A 20,707-nucleotide genomic window follows, 5' to 3' on the forward strand; every position below is an offset into this window, starting at 1 on the left:
GTTCTTTGGAAAAGAACTGCAATCCTATAAAAGCAATTCAATCCCTTGATCACGACTTGGAGAGAAACAAACATTGGGGCAGAAACCCAGGAAAGAGAATTATCTTGTGTTATACGCATATAAATTTGAGATCAACAGTCCAAGTATGTCAAAAGAACGATATCAACACATTTCGAGAATAATTATTCCTCCAAAGATGGAGCACATATTGAAATTCCTTCAGTTATGAATTTTCTTTTCAATTTTTCTCAGCTTGTTAAATACAACAGGAGACAAAGATCCGAACCACCAACAGTCAAATGCTAACATGATAAAAAAGCAGCCCATCCAGCTGCAGTGGACTTCTTAGAACCTGTTCCAGTGGTTGTAGGAAGATTCTTCTGCAGAATGCCAACAACAAAATCGCTATTAAATTTCATCACAAGTAGACCACAAGCTGACTCCGAGATACAAGTATTGTATCTCTACATAAACCATTTAAAACGACCAAGCCCATTTACACAGGTTGGAGAGAGAATAGCATATCCATGTAAAGTCAGAACAATTCCAGATAAAAGACATTTGGTAAAACAGCAGCTAATATTTTATGTCTACATACATGACATAAAAAGGTAGCACCAATGAGAAAGATTCATATTTATCAAGCAAGATATTGATGATTCCTATATTTATGAATCTCTATCAAGCGAGATAAGTTTGTCTTTCTAAATGCCACTGAAGTAAAGGTAATTTACAAAAGGTTGCTAGAAATTTTTGTTATAGATTTTGCTTCCAAATGTTTCTAAATATGAATTATATTCCCTATCAGAACATTATACTAAGAAGTCAGTTACATGACCACCTGAAAAGGATGACCCTACCTTATCTCCACTTCCCCAAAACCACAAGATCAGGTAATACCAGTTGTATCACTAAAATTCTTAATTTGGAGAGCTACACCTAAGTACTATATCTACACTGCAGATCAGAGAATATTACAAGAAAAAAAACAGTGGGCAAAATGCTTTTTGATAACTGAAATTATCCAGTTAAGATAATTTAGTAATAATGTTTTATATGACCAGCCAATTCATGGACCTAAATGAAGGTTAAATAAAAAGGTTGAACACCTCATACAAAAAGCTAGACAAAGCAAAATTTTTTGAAAGCCTCAAGTTTAAACTACCAACCCCATCCTGAAACACAAGAAGAATTGTCCTTTAAATCAACTCAGATAAGTCCTTTATTCCAATCACGTGATGATCAATGATCCTTCTTGATGGGAGTTTCTGAAAGTTGGCAGGTCTCAATATTCTTGATTGTAGTCTGCTACAATTAAGTGCTCTATCTACCTCTAATAACAAAATCTCTTGGTATACAAAATTCTGCTGTTCAAATTGCATAGAAGGATAAATAAAGTTTCAAAAACGTAACAGAAAGGACAATGGGAACCTCCAGTTGTGACAGATTTGCCAGTGGATCAGCAGAATGTCTAGCAACTTCCTTAGGCCCCTTAAGAGTAGTATCATGCCTTCCCAAAGTCATCCTAGCAGCTGCAGAATCATTGGGAGGGGGTCGGAGAGGAGACTGAATCCTCACTCCTCCACTGGGGAGTGGTGCTATGCTTAGAGTTTTGGCCTTTACAGTTCCAGGATGTCCATTTAACAATCCTGTAGCTGAAAGCATGCCTGTTCCACTAGAAGGTTTGTTCTTCACATTAATTCGGATAGTTTCACCTTCCTGAAAGATAAAAAGAAAAATGTTAGTCCATAAGAAAAAAGATAACATCAACACAATAACTAAAACTTCACCAGTAATATCAGAATGTAATAAATGAAGAGAAAGCAAAACTTGCACATAAAATCTGAGGTTGCTAGATAAACCTAACAAAGAAAGACAATGAATTCCAAAGGAACACATAATGAATCAATTTCAAGAGCCAATTATGACTATTCATCTTCATCATTTTCATCTTAATTGGACAAGTAAGCATAGGATGAGAATGCAGCACAAATTCTACCATGGACAAAAAATAATGAGTCTAACTATTACTCAACAGATTTCAATAGCCTATCCAATCCCAAAATCAGTAAACAGTGCAGTAAAAAATCCTAACATAGACAAACAGATACCAGCTTAACTATTAGTCTTGAAGAAGTCAACAATCTAGTGGCCACTGTCAAAATTCTTTTAACAACATTGATGGTAAAAAAACAGACGACAAATTCTTAACAATAATCAAACAATCTTTAGATGGCAAGTAAAAATTATTGAGGTAATACTCTGAACATAGCTTTTCTGTGAAGCAATAACTGGACTCTGTACTTGAATCTAGCTTCTTAACTTACAAGTCACAACTAATTCGAAAAGGCCATTTGCACATTCAACAAAACTGAAATAGAAAAGTAGTCATGGATGCACCAATTGCCTCATGCCAAAGTACTCTTAATAATTACAATTCCAATGACCTGTGAGCAGAATAGAGCTATTAAATAAGCAAGCTTGTAACTTACAAATCCCAAACACATATTGAAAACTGCAAATTCAGCAGGCACATCACTAAGCAAAGAAACTAAGATCATGCATGCAATTAGCTTCAGCACTAAACAATAAGTGACATTCTACAATCCAAAGCAAAACTCAAATACTAATACCACCCAAAAAATAAACCAGAGAGAGAGAGGAAAAAATATCAAAGTTTTGGGACCTTAGTAATCATTAAAACACATGGGACTTTAAGCACTATGGAGATGAACAATTATGTAAATATCACATTCCTAAATTTCCACCCACATAAAACATTAGACATCAAAGAAGTAAAACATTAACCGAGCAAATTAACCAGGAATTTGAACAGAGTAAAACTAAATTTTAACAAAAAGCAAAAAGAAAGATATATTCCATCAGGCAAGATATGACAAGACCCCATTCCAAAAAAGGAAAAAGAAAAGCTCTAGAAAAAGGTTTTTTGAGTAGTGAAGGAAAAAAAGAAAAGAAGAAAAAAAATTAGAAGACATTAATTCTTTCGAATACTTACCATTACCATGAGGCTAGCGCTTGTACAACCAAAAAACCTCGAAAAAAAAAAGAAAGAAAATATTGAAAAATGTTAAACTCAGAAAAAGGGAATGAATTTTCCTTACCTTTTATTCATCAATCATAACGGTATATATACAAGTATAGACATATCTAGTTCCTATTATTTAGCCTACAGATCAGCCTACAATCTGTAACTTATCTAATCCCTACAAATCAGCTATCTAATCCCTACAAATCAGCCTACATCTGTAACTTATCTAATCCCTACAAATCAGCTATCTAATCCCTACAAATCAGCCTACAATCTGTAACACTCCCCCTCAAGTTGGAGCATAGATATCAATCATGCCCAACTTGTTACATAGATAATCAGTACGGACCCTGTTAAGAGATTTTGTGAATATATCACCTAATTGTTCCCCAGTCTTCACATAACCTGTAGTGATCAAACCCTGTTGGATCTTTTCACGAATGAAGTGACAATCAATCTCAATATGTTTCGTTCGTTCATGAAAGACTGGATTAGAAGCAATGTGAAGTGCAGCTTGATTATCACATCGTAGCTTTGCAGGTACCGAGACCTTAATTCCTACTTCACTCAGGAGCTGATATACCCATATGATTTCACACACAGACTTTGCCATAGCTCTGTATTCAGCTTCTGCACTTGATCGTGAGACTACATTCTGTTTCTTACTCTTCCATGAAACCAAATTTCCCCCAACAAAAACACAATATCCTGAAGTAGATCTCCTATCTTCCTTACACCCTGCCCAATCAGAATCTGAGAAACATTCGATCCTAGTATGACCATAATTGCCATATAGGATACCACGTCCAGGAGCACCTTTTAAATAGTGTAAAACTTGTTCTGCTGCTTTCCAATGGTCAATAGTTGGTGATGACATGTACTGGCTCAGCACACTCACTGAATAAGCAATATCAGGACGTGTCACAGTAAGATAATTCAACTTTCCAATAAGTCTTCTATACCTCTCAGGATCTGCAAACAACTCACCTTCTTTGGTTAACTGTAAATTAGGAACCATTGGGGTACTACATGGTTTAGCACCCAATTTTCCCGACTCCATCAGTAAATCAAGCACATACTTCCTCTGAGATAGGAAGATTCCTTTCTTACTCCTGCTAACTTCAACTCCCAAGAAATACTTTAACATCCCCAAGTCTTGGGTATGGAACTGAGTAGTAAGAAAGGACTTCAAAGACGAAATTCCTCTAGGGTCACTACCTGTGATGACAATATCATCCACATATACAACTAACAGAATAATACCCCCATGAGATTGTTTATAGAAAACAGAATGATCGGACTTGCTCTTTTGCATCCCAAACATTTCAAGAGCTTGGCTAAATTTTCCAAACCAAGCCCGAGGACTCTGTTTCAAACCATATAGAGATTTGTTCAGACGACAGACTTTCCCATACTCCCCTGGAGCAACAAAACCTGGTGGTTGCTCCATATAGACCTCCTCCTGAAGATCACCATGAAGAAAGGCATTCTTGATGTCTAATTGATGCAGAGGCCAGTCATAAGCTGCTGCAAGGGAGATAAATAACCTGATAGAAGCAAGTTTAGCTACAGGAGAAAAAGTATCATGATAGTCCACGCCATAAGTCTGAGCATATCCTTTAGCAACAAGTCTAGCTTTCAATCGAGAAATGGAACCATCAGGATTCATTTTGACCGTAAACACCCATTTACATCCAATAGCTCGTTTACCTGCAGGTAGGGTAACTAAAGTCCACGTACCATTGACATCTAGAGCATTCATTTCCTCAATCATAGCATTCCGCCATCCGGAATGAGCTAATGCCTCTTGAACAGTTTTGGGTACAGAAATAGTGTCTAGGGATGTAAGAAAAGCACGAGAAGAGGAAGACAAATGATTGTAGGAAACAACTGAAGAGATTGGATAAGTACATGCACGTTTACCTTTTCTTTGAGCAATAGGGAGATCAAGATCATCATTGGTAGTCGGATCTGATGACGAAGATACTGGTTCATCAGGACATGATGTTGGAGACTCCAGGACCAAGTCAGAACTGGGCAGATGTGGGCGACGCGAGTAGGTGTATTTGATGGGAGGCTTAACTGGTGTAGAGGGAGGCGAATCCAAATTTGGTATGACACTATAGATTAACAAATCATCATCCTCCCCCGGACTCACAGAACCTGAAGATGAGGAGAAAGGTGTTTGTTCCAAAAAAGTGACATCGGCAGACACAAGATACTTACCAAGACTAGGACAATAACAACGATACCCTTTTTGTACACGGGAATAACCCAGGAATATACACTTTAAGGACTTAGGATCAAGTTTTGTAACTTGAGGACGAACATCCCGAACAAAACAAGTACACCCGAATATCTTTGGTTCTATAGGAAACAATTGTCTATTCGGGAATAGAGTGTGTAAAGGAGTATTACCAGATAAAACAGAGGAAGGCATACGATTGATTACAAAACAAGCAGTAGATACAGCATCAGCCCAGAAGCATTTAGAAACCTTCATTTGAAATAACAAGGCTCGAGAAGTTTCAAGAAGATGTCTATTCTTTCTCACAGCAACCCCATTTTGAGAAGGGGTGTCAACGCAAGAAGTTTGATGGAGAATGCCCTGCTCAAGCATGTATTTCTGAAAATTTCCCGAAACATATTCTTTTGCATTATCACTTCTTAAAATTTGTACTGGTTTACCAAATTGGGTTCGTATTTCAGCACAAAAGGAAGAAAAGTGAAAGAATAATTCTGAGCGATTTTTCATCAAATAAAGCCATGTCATTCTAGAATAATCATCAACAAAGGTAACAAAATATCTGAAACCAGTTTTAGAAGTCACCGGACAAGGACCCCAAACATCGGAATGGACTAACTCAAAGGGAGCAGTAGCTCGTTTATTGATTCTAGGACTAGAACTAAGACGATGGTGTTTAGCAAACTGACACGACTCACAATCTAATGAAGTAATGTTCGAAAGCTGAGGACAAAGTTGCTTTAACATAGAAAGCGAAGGATGACCCAATCGACAGTGTTCTTCAAGAGGAGAGACTGTTCCAGCACAGGCTATAGACCCTGGTTTCTGTGTATCAAGAATGTAGAGACCGTCAGACTCATGTCCCTTACCAATAATCTTCTTCGTCATGAGATCCTGAAATACACAAGAACCAGGAAAAAATGAGACACAACAATTAAGGGCACGAGTAAGTTTGCTGACAGAAATCAGATTAAACGATAGTCGTGGTAGACTCAGAACAGATGACAAATGGAGAGATGATGTAGGTTTAGTGGTTCCAGACCCAATAACACTGGATGTTGAACCATCGGCTAAAGTAACAGGAGTGATAGATTTATGTGGCTGAAAGTTAGAAAGTAAATTGGGATTACCTGTCATGTGATCTGTAGCACCAGAATCAATGACCCATTTTGGAGAAGAGGAAACAAGGCATGTATTGGGTTTACCTGTCTCAACAAGTGCAGTAACACGACCGGATGGCTGTTTCACTGTTTCGTGAAACTGAGTCAATCTGGCATACTCATCTGCAGAGATTGTAACAGACTTTTCAGAGGTCTCAGAACTAGATGCAACATGTGCAAATTGAGCTTTCTTATACTGTAGCTTTCGACAGTCCCGCTTGATATGTACTGGTTTATGACAGTAGTGACATACAATTTCTCCTTGCTCCTTTCCACGATTTTCAGTAATTTTATCAGAGTTGTTGGACCCCGACCCCATGCTCTTACTGTTGCCACTACTCTTGTAGTGTTGTCTTCCTGAATCAAATGTGGTAGTACGGCTAATAAGAACACTGTTAGGCTGAGTGGATAGAACAGGTAACGTATTCTCTGTACGAAGAATCCTTCGAAAAGCATCTTCTAGACAGGAAATTTCTGATCCGGAAAGAATTTGAGATTTGGCAGTCTCAAATTCAGACGGAAGACCGGCGAGAAAACTCATAACAGCCATCTTCTCTCGCTGATTCCGTTGTTCCTCCACATTGATACTGAAGGGAAGCAGCATATTGAGCTCTTCATATGTTTTCTTGAAGTCCATAAAATAACTGGTGAGAGACTTATCTCCTTTATCTGCCCTGTAAAAATCCTTGCAAACATCATAGATACGAGAGAAGTTTCCTTTTCCCGAATATAAGAACTGCAAATAGTTCATTAACTGTTTCACTGTCTTACAATGGGTAACCAGGCCCACCACCTCACTATCAATAGAATTACGAATTTGTATATACAAGCGAGCATCTTCTCTCACCCAAGACAGTCTAGAGTCATCCGTAGGTGGATCATCGGTCAGATGACCATCCATAGAAATACTGAGTAGATATAATTCAATAGTATGGTTCCAATCAAGAAAATTAATTCCGTTTAATTTGTGTTCCGTGATTTTTGAAACCAACGGAACTATATCAGAAACTCCAGTCTTTTTGTCAGACATAATTGCTAAGAAAATTCAACAAGATAACAGATTACCCACAAGAGAACCTGTCGTAGCCAGGTCCCACACCTAGATCGATGTTGACCCAAAAACGTACCTCCCTGAGTTGGCGGTGTCTTTAGAGGAACCTTTAACGCCTGCACCTTGAATATGGCAGCAGCCTCCCTCACGCCCAACAGCCTAGAAAAATTTTTTTTTTTTTCTTAAAAAAACTTATGAACAGAACTGCTCTACACAGAACTGCTCTGATACCATGTTAAACTCAGAAAAAGGGAATGAATTTTCCTTACCTTTTATTCATCAATCATAACGGTATATATACAAGTATAGACATATCTAGTTCCTATTATTTAGCCTACAGATCAGCCTACAATCTGTAACTTATCTAATCCCTACAAATCAGCTATCTAATCCCTACAAATCAGCCTACATCTGTAACTTATCTAATCCCTACAAATCAGCTATCTAATCCCTACAAATCAGCCTACAATCTGTAACAAAAAATAACTACCAAATAAAGTCAAAAGAACAAAAACTGAGCTACAAAGAAATTGACATACGAAGAAAGGCAAAATCCACATACAGATTTTCTTGGCAATTATTGCCTCCTTTCATCTCAGTGTAGCTGTTAGTAGAAAAAAAAAATGAATTTCATGAATAGCTGAGAAAGGGCAAAAATGGAAATTGGGCACAACATTGAAAAAAAAAGGAAAATTTCACCTTCGATGCCTCCTTTTCAACTTCATTTGCTTCTTATTTTCATCCCTGCAAAAAAGTGTAGAATACTTCAAGAATAACTTAATATGGAAAATTCCCAACAAGATCAAGTTCTATATCTTTCTGCTACATTGCACAAAAGCCAAAATACAGAGCCTTAAAAGCACAACATGAAATTCTTCACCAAAAATCCCTCTAATTTTAAAAATTAGCTAACTATTTTCTTCAATAGTAATGTATAAGAATTACTTTACAATTCCATAAAAACTTACCATTCATCCCTGAGGAATGTCAGTGATCCATAAGAAAATTATCAAATATGCTCCTACAACACTGGAAAAACAAACTAATAATAAATCTAAAAGGAAAAAAAGAGAAAAAAGAGTACCAAGAAAATAGGGGCTGCAATAGTGAGACATTTGCATCTTTGTTATCTTAACTGAAAGAAAAAATATTCGTTAAAAGGTAAAGTAGTACCGTTTAAACTTGAATTCCACCATTAAAGTTTATAGAAATTCATGTAAGAAGATATTATCTGAAATTTCTTAGTAATGGTGCTACAAACCAAGACGATATTAGGAAAAAAAGACGTACAAAACACATTGACAGAGATTAAGTAATTAGGGCATAAAAAGCTTACCTTTTGATATATGGAAAGGAAAACAAAAATTAACAGAACTTTTTCCTTTCTCTTTTACCTACCAAACAATAAAATTATTTGTTCACCTTGATTTTCACCATTGAATATGAATATGAATATTAAAAGTAGCAGAAAACTCACAAGAGAAGAAACTCTCTACTTTTTTTCTTTTTTTCTTTCAGACTTACTAAAATTTTTCATTAATGGTTGGACATGCTCTAAGTCAAGGGGAAAGTAGAAGGGGGAAAAAAAGATAAAACATACACAATAAAATAAGAAATGAGGGCATACAAAGCTTAAATTTCAATAAATACAATAACTGAACACATTTCTGGGAAAAAAATCCAACAGATCCCATAAAAAAAAAAACAAAATCAGTCAACGAAATTATTTTTTTACGGTAAAATTTCTAGTAGATATAGATATGACAGGTACCTATGTCAGATTATACCATATCTTAGCAAAGGAATGAAGGTTCATGCTCTGTGGTTAGAAAGACCAAACCATAAGAGGAGAGGAAAAAATTACAAAAAAAAAAATCGAAAAAAGGGACATTAAACATAGGCAAAAGGGATAAAAGTTTACCACAATTATATTTGGTCAAAAATGATGCAGACGGTTGAGATGAATCAAACATCCTCCCCATTCATCCTTGTTCCCCCTTTCTTGTTTTTTGACGACGAAGAGAGAGTTTGGCAGGGATCGGCCATTAATTGGGAAGTGAGGAGAAAGATGTGAGACAAAGGAATCATCTGCATTTTTCTGTTTTGGACCTTTTGGTCCGGTGGGTAAAAGAAGAAAGAAGAAACGAAAAAAAAAAGAAACCAAAAGGTAGGCTTTCAAAGAAGGAAAAAATGGAGAAGTGGAGTTGGTTGGGTGTAATTTTTTATTTCTGAATGATGATGATCAGGCTGATGAAAAAGAAAGAAAGTGAAAATAGAGGAAGGGAGTAATGGAGGCAGTAATACGAAGAAATGGAGAGGGGAAAGTGGAGAGTGGGAGAAAGCTTGTGACGGTGATCTGCTAATAGTTATCTGAGCCCATCGAGTCCCTCAAAAAAGTTGGAAAAGTGAGTTGCTTGGAAAGGAACAAAAAAAAAACACATCAAACGAGACGAAAAGGGACAAAAGAAAACAGTAGAAGAGCAAAATGAAAGAAAGCATTTGCACGTGATTTACACATGGAGGACCAAAGACCATCAAATTTCACCACTCATTCCCACTTTATATATAAGTTCTTTATAGTACAACTAGGTGTGTTTGCCCACGCGATGCGCGGGCGCCAGGTTAGTGCAATTTAATACTGGTTAGTCTTAGTATTTAAAATCTATGACTTTAAACTTTTTTACCAGTGTTTGGAATGTACACTGATATACTTATGTAGTGATATTATTTATTTAATTATTGTGTTAAATTTTTTGGTGTATTTATTGTTTTTTGTTTTTGGGGTTACATTTAGTTTTTTTTTTTTTGCAATTGTGTTTATTTTTTTGCTTCTTTTTTTTCTGGTTGCAGTTGTTGTATTTAATTTCGTTAGTATTTTTTTGTTGTCTTTATTAAGTAACAGTAGTTGTTTTCATTAATAGGTAATTAAAAGTTGTAGCTTATTTTTTTTGGTTTGAGTTTATCATCCTTTAATTCGTAATTTATTGTTTGGTTCACGTGTGCGTAGTAAGTCTACGTGATATTCTTTAGCAGCAGAGAATTTTTTCTGCTATTCACATGCGTATAGTTCATATTTGTTTGAAAATGAAACGTGGAGTATAAGTATGAGCTGGTTTGTGGAGTTTAATGGTCTGTGTCATGGAAATACAGCTACAAATAAAGGCCAGAAGCACCAGATGGAATGAGATCTTTGATGAAGTGATAAGTCTGTCCTTGGACTTTGAATGTATAAATGCCATTAGTTCTTTTGCAGAGGGATTTATCATAATGCACTCCAAAAAATGTGAAGCCAAACATATTGTTGTACGTCCTGACATATGTTCTGAAAGAGGCAGCTTCATCGGAACGACCAGTATATAATTCTATCAGAATATCTGGAAGTTTTTTTTGCTGGAGAACTACTTCGCCGTCAGAACAACAGAAATTTGGTGTTTCAGAATGGAACTTTTTTGCTTCATAGTAACTGCAATGTGGTTTTGAAGGCAATATGTCTGGTTCATCGTTAATGAACTTCAATGCTCCAATTCCATCTGGATTTTTTCTCCCTACAATACATTCAATGTAATTGTAATTATTGAACAGAATAATAGAAGTTTAGAACAAAACTGTGGGTGTACAGTGAACTATGTTCACAATACCTTTTGGTCTCTTAGTTGTCTTATGAACGGTCTAAGCTTTTTGCAGCATTGATTTTCTTTTGGCTGTACATTTGTTAAGAAGACATTGTGAACGTTGAGAAATACATTGATGGTATAGTGGCTATTACAATAATAAAAGTTGGTAACAGAGGATGCGTTATTCCTCCATTTTTGTTAGCAGTAGATCCTAGGAACTGTCGAGTAGCCTGATATCGTGTAACAAGTGATGACAGTTCTATAAAGAGGTACCCCTTGTGTCAGTTACAGTACACAAATTTAATGTAATTTAACAAGAAACACCATGTATGACGATACTGAAATATCAAATACCTGGAACTTGTTCAATACTTTCTGGAAATAAGTTGTAGCAACTCATACAGACAAATGAGTCAACTGTTGATTTAAGATAAACAATAAATGGATAAGTATGAAGAATGTGGTAGGGAGTCACATGTTGGAAAATAGATTTCTATGATGAATAAAACGTGGAAATATTTAATACAAAGTTAGTTGAAGTAGTAGTAGACCTGCAGTATATGGAGTAGTATAATGTGAGCAGGCATGCTTGTGGATGGTCCCTGACCAACTACCTGCGGTTGAAGAAATTTAGAACAATACAATGGTATTCTGAAGCAACAGTTATGTTAATGATAGTAATACTTGTATAAAAGTAACATGAACAAAGACCTTGTTCAAAAGTGGAAAAGTAGGAGACACCATTCTTTAATCTTCATACAGCGTCAGGTATAGGAACCTCATTCTCTACTAAGTACACAGAAACACAGAGTTGAGGACACCAATCAAAAACAAACAAACAATTGTGGCAGTTCCTCATAGTAGCAAGTATAGGCATTAGGCATCTACCATAATCACGTATGGTGGCATAGTCAAGCGATGAAATGTGCGAATGTCGAAGATGATTTGATGTATATGGAAAGCAGGAGAGACGGAGCACATTTGAAGCCAAATAACTGGGAGCCGGCATCAAGAGATTGTAAGACAAACAGTCAGATAACCGTTGGAAAGCATAGAAAAGAAATCTGTAATAAAATAATGACGAATAGTAATACTTCATTTAACTTTACCATTGTCACACTGATGGTTGCATGCAGATAGCCGAGGGTTAGAAGAGGTAGCTCTGTTGACACATGCATCAACTGTCTGAGCAAGTGTATTTGCATGAACTTTTTCAGCTGCAATACACGGTAGATAGAAAGTCAGGGTGCATACAACAGGATCAAAAAAAAGGATGAATGAAGGCTGCAAAACATACATATCACAAGTGGACCCTGTTCCGTTAATTGTGACATTAACATTTTCGTCTCTGGCAACAGTTTACTGCACTGCTAAAATTTTTTACTGCCAAAAGCTACAAAGTAAAGAGGTGTTCAAGCCTCGGTCATGACTAATAACAGAAACATAAAACAACAGTATATTTAACAGCTGCAGGGGTATACTTAGAAAGGTTATGAATAAATGAGAAAGCAAAAATTGTGCAATGGATACGTACCAGCAGCACAATTGTTATAACAGAGCCTAAAGAATCTGATAGTTCAGAAATCTGCTGAGATTGTTCACCAAGAGGCTTGGACAAGAGTTTCGTTAACTTTCTTTTGTGATGCGCATCTCTATTTTTCCTTCGATGAGCCTCTTTTTGTTCTACCGAAAGAGCAGCAAATTGTTCTCTTTTTTTTTTTTTCAATTCCTCTCATTTTTTTTCTCCCGAACATTCAGAGCATTGTCAGGTGGATGTTACTCAGAGGAACTCATGTTGTCCGTATTATAACCCAGGAGATTTTTTTAATATAATTACACAGTAGATAAAACAGAAGCTTCCTAAGCGTAATAAGCAAAGAACACTGATAGCAACAACAGGAAAGACGATAGAGACAAACTATCAACTAACAGGCATGTTAATAAACATAGCAAAATAATATCTCCATCGATGGGTAAGGCAGAAACCAGTGCAGCAAATCTGTTGGAAACCTGAATAAAAGATGTTAAGGCAGTAAGCATAAGATGATAACAGAGCAGGGAACAGATTTTCATCGAATATCAAATATCAGATAATACAAAAATACCTTGTGTATGAGTTTCTGGATTCACAACAACTGAGAAGAAGGTTTACATACAACTGAGAAGTGGAGTCCGCAGTCGATTTTGCATGAAGACTGTTTGCATCTTAGAAGTCAATGAAAGAAACGCGGAATTACAAATACAGCCAAGCGGTGGCATGGAGTGGTGCACAAAAGAGATATCTCCCGAAAGAATTTGGTAAATAACAAAGGTTAATGGCCGACAATTAATAAAAACTGGCCATCAATTTTAAGCAAGAGTTGAATGTTAAATGACACGTATCTTTTGAGATGATGACAAGGAACCTGCGCACTTACTCAAATTTGAGGATTAAAAAATATGAAGAAAATAAAATAATAAAGGATTAGGAGAACATGTAATTGAATTTTTTTTATCTTACATGTATATATTTTTTTGTATACCTACGTACTTACTTAAATTTTAGTTAAACAGTAATTGAATTGTAGTTAAATTTCAGTTAAATTTTATATATAAAGAAAAGAGCAAATTATCCGGCTGGCCATTAAACTTTTGCGATCGTTGAGTTTTGGTCACTCAACTATTAAAAGTCTGGTTTTGGCCACTAAAATGCATAAAGTTAAAATTCGTGGCCATTCTGTTAGATTTGGCCGTTAAATTCACCGATCTGTCTGTCTGCACGATTTTCAAAACAAAATGCAGGGTTAATTTAGGAAGTTAAAAATAGCATCTTCTTCTTTAGGCCAAGTTCCTCAAGTTCCTTCCTCAAGCCCAGAAGCATTGGTGATTGAAGTGGGAAAGATTCCAGAGAAATTGTTTTCCGTAACAGCTATTAGTTTCAGATTTGGTAGGGTGAGACCCACATCAATTGGGAGATTGCCATGGAAGTCATGGTATGGAACTCCAAGTAGTCCTTCCTGCAACAGAGTCAAAGCTGCCGGAATGCTGACTCTCCTAGTCAATAGGGCTATTGAAACCAATCCACCCTAAGCAGCAGCCACCCAAGAGATCCACAAAGGACCGCCATACCAAAGTTGACGACCGAGGCAGGCGTATCCGAATGCCGGCTGCCTGTGCAGCTAGGGTTTTCCAGTTGACTCGAGAGCTAGGTCACAAGTCCGACGGCGAGACAATCAAGTGGCTTCTACAGCAAGCCGAGCCAGCCATAATCGCCGCCACCGGCACGGGAACCATCCCGGCTAACATTTCAACCCTCAACATATCCGTCAGGAGCAGCGGCTCCACTCTCTCTGCTCCTCCTTCAAATTAAGGAAAAAAATATAGGGAAGATTTGTTTAAAGAGGAAGGATCAAGCGGCCGCCAAGGAGACGGCGCAGATGAAACTTCCCCTTCTCCTTCAAATAAGCAATTCAAAGTAGGAGGTGGTGGTGGTGGCATGCAGATACTGGTGGCGTTGCAGATACGCTCCGAAATCTACTGGTGGCGTTGCAGGAGTGATGCCTGCGGTGGATGAAAAGGGTCTGACGAAGATTTGAAGAGGGGCAGGAAGAAGAACAACAATTTTTTAGAGAAGCATTGAATGCTATATTGAATTCCTAAATTAACCCTATCTTTTGTCTTGGAAATCGCGCGAACGGACGTATTGACGAACTTAACGGTTAAACCTAACAGAATGGCCTTATATCTTAACTTTATATATTTGAGTGGCCAAAACCAGACTTTTAATAGTTGAGTGACCAAAACTCGACGATGGCAAAAGTTTAATGGCCAACCAGATAATTTGCTCTAAAGAAAATAACATAAAGGATTAGGGGAACATGTGATTGAATTGTTTGATCTTACATATATCTCTATTTTATATATCTATATATATATATCACATATATACGTATATATTTACATATTATATTACAGCTATTCAATAGAAGATATAAGCAAAAGCTTCAGCATAAACGATAGCTTTGTTGCAAATGAAAAATCGCATCACATAAGTGCCAGGAGCAAAAAACACAATCCAAAAAAAGAAAAAAAAGGTCCAGTGCACTTGAACGCCGACCTCAAGGTACAAGAGCTTTACCAAGAATTTGAGCACTCTCCACCGTAGAAACACAAAGTGCTTCTTATGTATATGTAAGGATACTACAAAGTTAATGACCAAATTAAGGGTTCACTTGGTGGGGAGTAAAATATTCTTTTCGGAAAATGTCTTCCATGGAAAATATTTGATATATTATGGGTCGAATAAATATTATTGATCTAGTGAGAGAATAAAAGTTCTAGTCACGGTCGTGCGAATTGAGGAATTAATCAAGCTAATATGCGAAAACGATCAAGATTCTTGATCACTCCAGCCCAACTCCGCTATTGTGCCTACTTTGTTAAATCTAAGTAACGTTTTATGTAAAATGTGACATAATAGTTTTTCCAAGCCTAAAAAAGTGAAATTGGTGTCCAGATGCTCAAGTTGGTGAGGGAAAGGAATGCATAGGTAAGCCAGCCCAAATCCAATTGCCCAATTATTTTGTGCAGTGGGCTCTTTGTTTATGTCGGACTCCTCAAAGCTTGCGGTTTTGGGCTCAAATGGGAAAAAAAAAGAAAAAGAAAAAGGAACTAGTCTTTATACGTTTCGTTTAAATCTATATGATCTTCGGACCAAGTGGCGAAGTTGCAGTTGGAATGTTGGATACGTGGAGGACGCAAAGGAGCTGAGGCTTTTGCACGTGTCGTCATGGAGGGAGAAGAAGCTTGCATGCAGCGTTACACATAGGAATACCGAAATTATCCCTAACCATTTTTCATGCATTCTTCTTCTTGTTTGTTCCTTTTCTTCCTCGTACAAAATCCTCAACTTTCTTTTTTCCGTCGGTTTTTACAAACAAATGAAACTTCTTCATTCCTAGTTTGCACCATAAACTTATGGAATGAAAATCCACCTTTTTCCTATACATCAAGGAAAGAGAGAGGCAATGATAATGATGAAGCATTCCACATTTAATTTAAAGACATATTGATATATTATTCCTTAAATAATTTGTTTTAAAAACTTAACGACACTTTAAAAATTTTAACATACATTTTTACACGTTATGTTTGATTATCATTTATTGAATTTTGATTATATTATAAATTTTTTTGCATGAGAAATGAGTTTTTTTTTTTAAAAAAAATCTATTCTAAACGACTTACGACAGTTACAAATTAAATTATGGTACATCTGTTTAATTTTAAAAATTTTCATATTAGTATTCTTGACTTTAAGTGGCTTTTTGTGAATGAACCTTTTTTTTTCGTTTGTTAATTTGACTTATTGTGTTGTGACACATAAATTTTGTGCGCACCTAGATAAATTTTGTTAACTAATTTCATGGTACTACACAATTTAATTACTTTGTGTTCCGAGGAGGGGCAAAAGTGTCACTTCGGGCTCCGACAGTCCTATTTCCTTGCACCATCTGCTTCTCCCCTTCTACGACATTCCTCCCCGTTCCATTCCAGACCAGGGTCCAAAACCACCGTCCAAGAGAGGAGCAGACTGCAGAGTGATACATACAGCCACAAAGATGATGATGACAAGCGGAGGTCTGATGCTAACCTGCACCCTGGCTGTTACCCTCTTATCCTGCGCACTCATCTCTTCAACCACTTTCCAACATGAAATTCAGTATCCAGTACAAGACCCGTTAATGATACGCCAAGTCACTGACAATCACCACCACCGCCACCACCCAGGTAGGTCTTCTGCAAACCATCGTCTACTGGGCACCACCACAGAGCTTCACTTCAAGTCCTTCATGGAGGAGTACGAGAAAAGTTACTCTACGCACGAGGAGTACGTGCACCGCTTGGGGATTTTTGCCAAGAACCTCATCAAGGCCGCGGAGCACCAGGCCATGGACCCCTCCGCAATCCACGGCGTCACCCAGTTCTCTGATCTTACCGAGGAGGAGTTTGAGGCTACGTACATGGGCCTTAAAGGTGGCGCTGGAGTTGGTGGGACCACCCAGCTGGGGAAAGATGATGGGGATGAGAGTGCAGCAGAGGTGATGATGGATGTATCTGATTTGCCGGAGAGTTTTGATTGGAGAGAAAAAGGTGCTGTGACCGAAGTCAAGACGCAGGTAATTCTCGACTCATATTATTCTACAGTTGGCCAGTCCATTTTTTTGAGTTTGCTACTACATTTGCTTTATTACCTTTTAATGTGTATAAATCGTGACCATTTGCGGGGGAGGTGGAAGCAGTGTTAAAAGCATGGAAGCTAGCTGAATGAATTCCCCATTGACTTCGATGAGAAGGTTAAAGAAATATTATTATTGGTAGTCTTGCAGACTGAGTTTGGCTGAACATTTTAGACTGAAATTAGACTGGGTAAATGAGTTCCTTCACTTAATTGTTGGTGAAGTAGAGACTCATAATTTTGGTAGTAACTGAGAATAAATGTGTTTTGTATATAATTAAATTTCTTTAGTACCTTGCTGTTTATGGTATTGTTGTTTGATGTTTCATCCACATTTACGATTAGTGCATACATGAATCACCACCAGTTTTATCTACCCAAAGAGAGAGAGCAAAAAAAGGGAATCACTACCAGTTTTAGCTAGGCTGTGTAGATATGATATAGGAATAAAAAAAAAAATGTTCCAAAGAAATTGATGGCTCCAATTAAGAAACTCTGCTCTCATTTTTATTTATGGTTACATCATATTCCAAATATCTTATGGCAAAGTCTGTAAAGTGCTTATAACACCATATTCTAATGGTGTTGGAAATATATAGGGGTTAATATACCAAAACTCAAGATATTTTTCCTACTTTTAGGCATTATATTTGGCTAACTCGTGTCCAAATTCGAATTCAAAATTGACCATTGTTTTTCTGTTAGAAATCAACATGCCTGTTGGATGTCATGCATGGACAAATTGCTGTACGTATTTTGTAATAATGGTGCAGGCCAGTAAATATGTGACTTATGTTCCTAGTTCATAGCAGTAGCAACGCTAGCTGAAGCTGTAATTGGAATTTTGCAACAGCATTTATCTATGACAATTGCCAATTAGATATGCTCCATCAAGGCTGTAAGTTTGTGCCAAAATTTTTTCCCATGGAAAGAAAAACAGCTTCATTAATTCCATCTTATCTATAAGTTGAAAGTTATACATTGCAGGGAAGATGTGGATCGTGTTGGGCTTTTAATACAACTGGAGCTATTGAAGGAGCTAATTTCATTGCAACTGGCAAGCTTCTCAGCCTAAGTGAACAGCAGCTTGTGGATTGTGATCATATGGTTGGTTAAGTTTCTTTGAAACTCCTTGATCAGTTGGCTTTTCGCAAGATTTAATGCCATTTCTGGGTGGCACACGAGTTCTTCTAGCTTAACATGTTTGCAATAACTAGTCTAAAGGGCTAATCTTTTGGATCATGTGGATGTAGAATAGGACTAAACGAACACTTTAATTGTAGTTGAGGCTGATCCTTCGTATTTTGGTTGACAATGTCTATGAGACATGAATTTGTTTCTTTGTGGTTTTCTCTGTAGTGTGATTTAAAAGAAAAAGATGACTGTGATGATGGATGCTCTGGAGGGCTAATGACAACTGCTTTCAACTACTTGATAGAGGCAGGAGGTATAGAGGAGGAGATAACCTATCCCTATACTGGGAAACGCGGAGAATGCAAATTCAATCCTGAGAAAGTTGCGGTGAAAGTGCGGAATTTCACAAAAATCCCTGTGGATGAGAGTCAAATTGCTGCCAATGTAGTGCATAATGGCCCGCTTGCAAGTAAGAATATTATCAATAAGAGATGCATTTATTGTTCTCACAAAATTCTGTTTCTCCTGATCAGTTGGAGCATGAATTTTGAGCATACGCACTTGAGCATATTTGCTGCTAAATGTTTTCTGGGTAGAAATTTTATTGGAAAAAAAAGACATTCTACTTCATGTAAAGGAGTGGCCATATTTGTGAATATTCCATACATTGGAATCCACTTATTATTGTAGCAACCACTAAAGGAGATATTCTACCATGCAGTTGGATTGAATGCGGTATTCATGCAAACTTACATCGGGGGTGTGTCATGTCCTCTTATTTGTGACAAAAAGAGGATCAACCATGGTGTTCTTCTTGTGGGCTATGGTTCTAGAGGCTTCTCAATCCTTAGGCTTGGCTACAAGCCATACTGGATTATCAAGAACTCATGGGGGAAGCGTTGGGGCGAACATGGTTACTACCGGCTTTGTCGAGGGCACAACATGTGTGGAATGAGCGCAATGGTTTCAGCTGTGGTGACACAGACCTCTTGATACCAAAACATCTCTGCTCTTCAGAGGTTGTGTACAAGGTGGTTTGCTCTCGGAAGATCTTATCATGTTTTCGAAATATTTAGGTTTGCATAATATGAAGGGTAGAGAGTAATAAGAAACAAACAAAAGTTCAGGCCTGTTTCTGATAGGAATGGAATATGATCGGAGTCATTTGTTACTGGATCTTTCAGGATTTCTCCTCTGTTTTTCGTTTCCAGTGATTTGCTGTTCTTTGTATAAATGTGCTACCTTTGTACTTCGATGTCGATGACTTTTTTAATCTCTGGATTAGTCATGGGTCGAGCAACCATTCATTGTCTATGCGGTCATTTGTCAGAACCAAGCGTAATTCAGGTAATAGAAAAATGTATTAAAAAGGTTCCGACCTGCCGGATTCGAACCAGCGACCTAAGGATATCCATGTTTATCACACTACAGTCCTCCGCTCTGCCAACTGAGCTAAGGTCGGCTTGTGCCTTCGGATCCCTTTATGTTAAATAATTTCTATATACCACTTGTTTCGCGGACCACGTCTTATTTGTAAGTTGATTCAACTGCTTTCAGCTGTACACTGATAATCAAAAGCCGAAAGTAATAATTGTCGATTTATTTTTTTGGGCAATCTCATCTTATCCCTTTAAAAAAAAAAAAAAAAAAAAAAATTCGCTAAGCTGTCTTTAAACTACCTTTTATAGAGTCAAATACTAAGCAACGAAATGCTTTAGACTATGAATAACTTCTAAAGCCCACCGTAAGCAAAATTTTTGAGCACCGGGGGCATCTGGGCTATCCGTAGATCTAAACTGGCCCAAATTCACTAGGATACAATAATGTATTTACACTTACTTTATATTTGAGAAAAGGACATGAAAATATTTAAAGAGAATTTAGACGGGACTAAATCACCACGGTTCAAACGAATACTTACACACCCATTGATGACATTTTCATGAATGTCTGAATTTTAGAATATAGATAAAGAAATTTGATTTCTGATGACATTTTCAAAAATATCTAAATTTTAGAATATGAACAAAGAAATTTAATTTCTTAAGGTACACTCAAACTAAAACCTTTAAAATTCTACATTAGAAATAGTTGATTAGCCCAAATCCACTATAGTTACTGTAGGCCTACGCCCTGACAAATATATATTTTTTAAATCCACTAAGATGGTGTGATTTGATTCTTTTGCCTTTATTTTCAGATTGATTCATTTCTATCCATCTCATCAAAAAGACAAG

The 20,707-nt window shown here is 37.0% G+C and overlaps 1 protein-coding gene, 1 long non-coding RNA gene and 1 other non-coding gene across 3 annotated transcripts; 1 reads left to right on the top strand and 2 right to left on the bottom strand.

Moving 5' to 3' along the window:
• Positions 1-12,729: 12,729 nt before the first annotated feature.
• Positions 12,730-13,452, bottom strand: LOC140036628 (uncharacterized). Its single transcript, XR_011840187.1, has 2 exons — positions 13,225-13,452; positions 12,730-13,129 (listed from the first exon to the last, which is right to left on the bottom strand). It is a non-coding gene; the product is annotated as an uncharacterized lncRNA (long non-coding RNA).
• A 3,133-nt stretch (positions 13,453-16,585) lies between these two features.
• Positions 16,586-19,725, top strand: LOC113730769 (probable cysteine protease RD19D). The gene is made up of 4 exons (XM_027255668.2): positions 16,586-17,277; positions 18,324-18,443; positions 18,696-18,939; positions 19,192-19,725. The coding sequence occupies exons 1-4, from the start codon at positions 16,720-16,722 to the stop codon at positions 19,461-19,463; spliced, it is 1,194 nt and encodes a 397-aa protein (XP_027111469.2). The 5' UTR covers positions 16,586-16,719; the 3' UTR covers positions 19,464-19,725.
• Positions 19,726-19,843: 118 nt separating this feature from the next.
• Positions 19,844-19,932, bottom strand: TRNAY-GUA (transfer RNA tyrosine (anticodon GUA)). The gene is given in 2 exon segments: positions 19,844-19,879; positions 19,896-19,932. It is a non-coding gene; the product is annotated as a tRNA-Tyr (tRNA).
• Positions 19,933-20,707: the final 775 nt, after the last annotated feature.

This window comes from Coffea arabica, chromosome 2e (assembly GCF_036785885.1).
Source record: "Coffea arabica cultivar ET-39 chromosome 2e, Coffea Arabica ET-39 HiFi, whole genome shotgun sequence".
In the NCBI taxonomy this organism is placed as follows: Eukaryota; Viridiplantae; Streptophyta; class Magnoliopsida; order Gentianales; family Rubiaceae; genus Coffea; species Coffea arabica.

Coding starts and splice junctions, on each gene's coding strand:
- LOC113730769 (XM_027255668.2), top strand. CDS start 16,720: ATGATGATGACAAGCGGAGGTCTGATGCTAACCTGCACCCTGGCTGTT. Junction 18,444..18,695: donor TTGTGGATTGTGATCATATG/GTTGGTTAAGTT, acceptor TTTTCTCTGTAG/TGTGATTTAAAAGAAAAAGA. Junction 18,940..19,191: donor GCATAATGGCCCGCTTGCAA/GTAAGAATATTA, acceptor TCTACCATGCAG/TTGGATTGAATGCGGTATTC.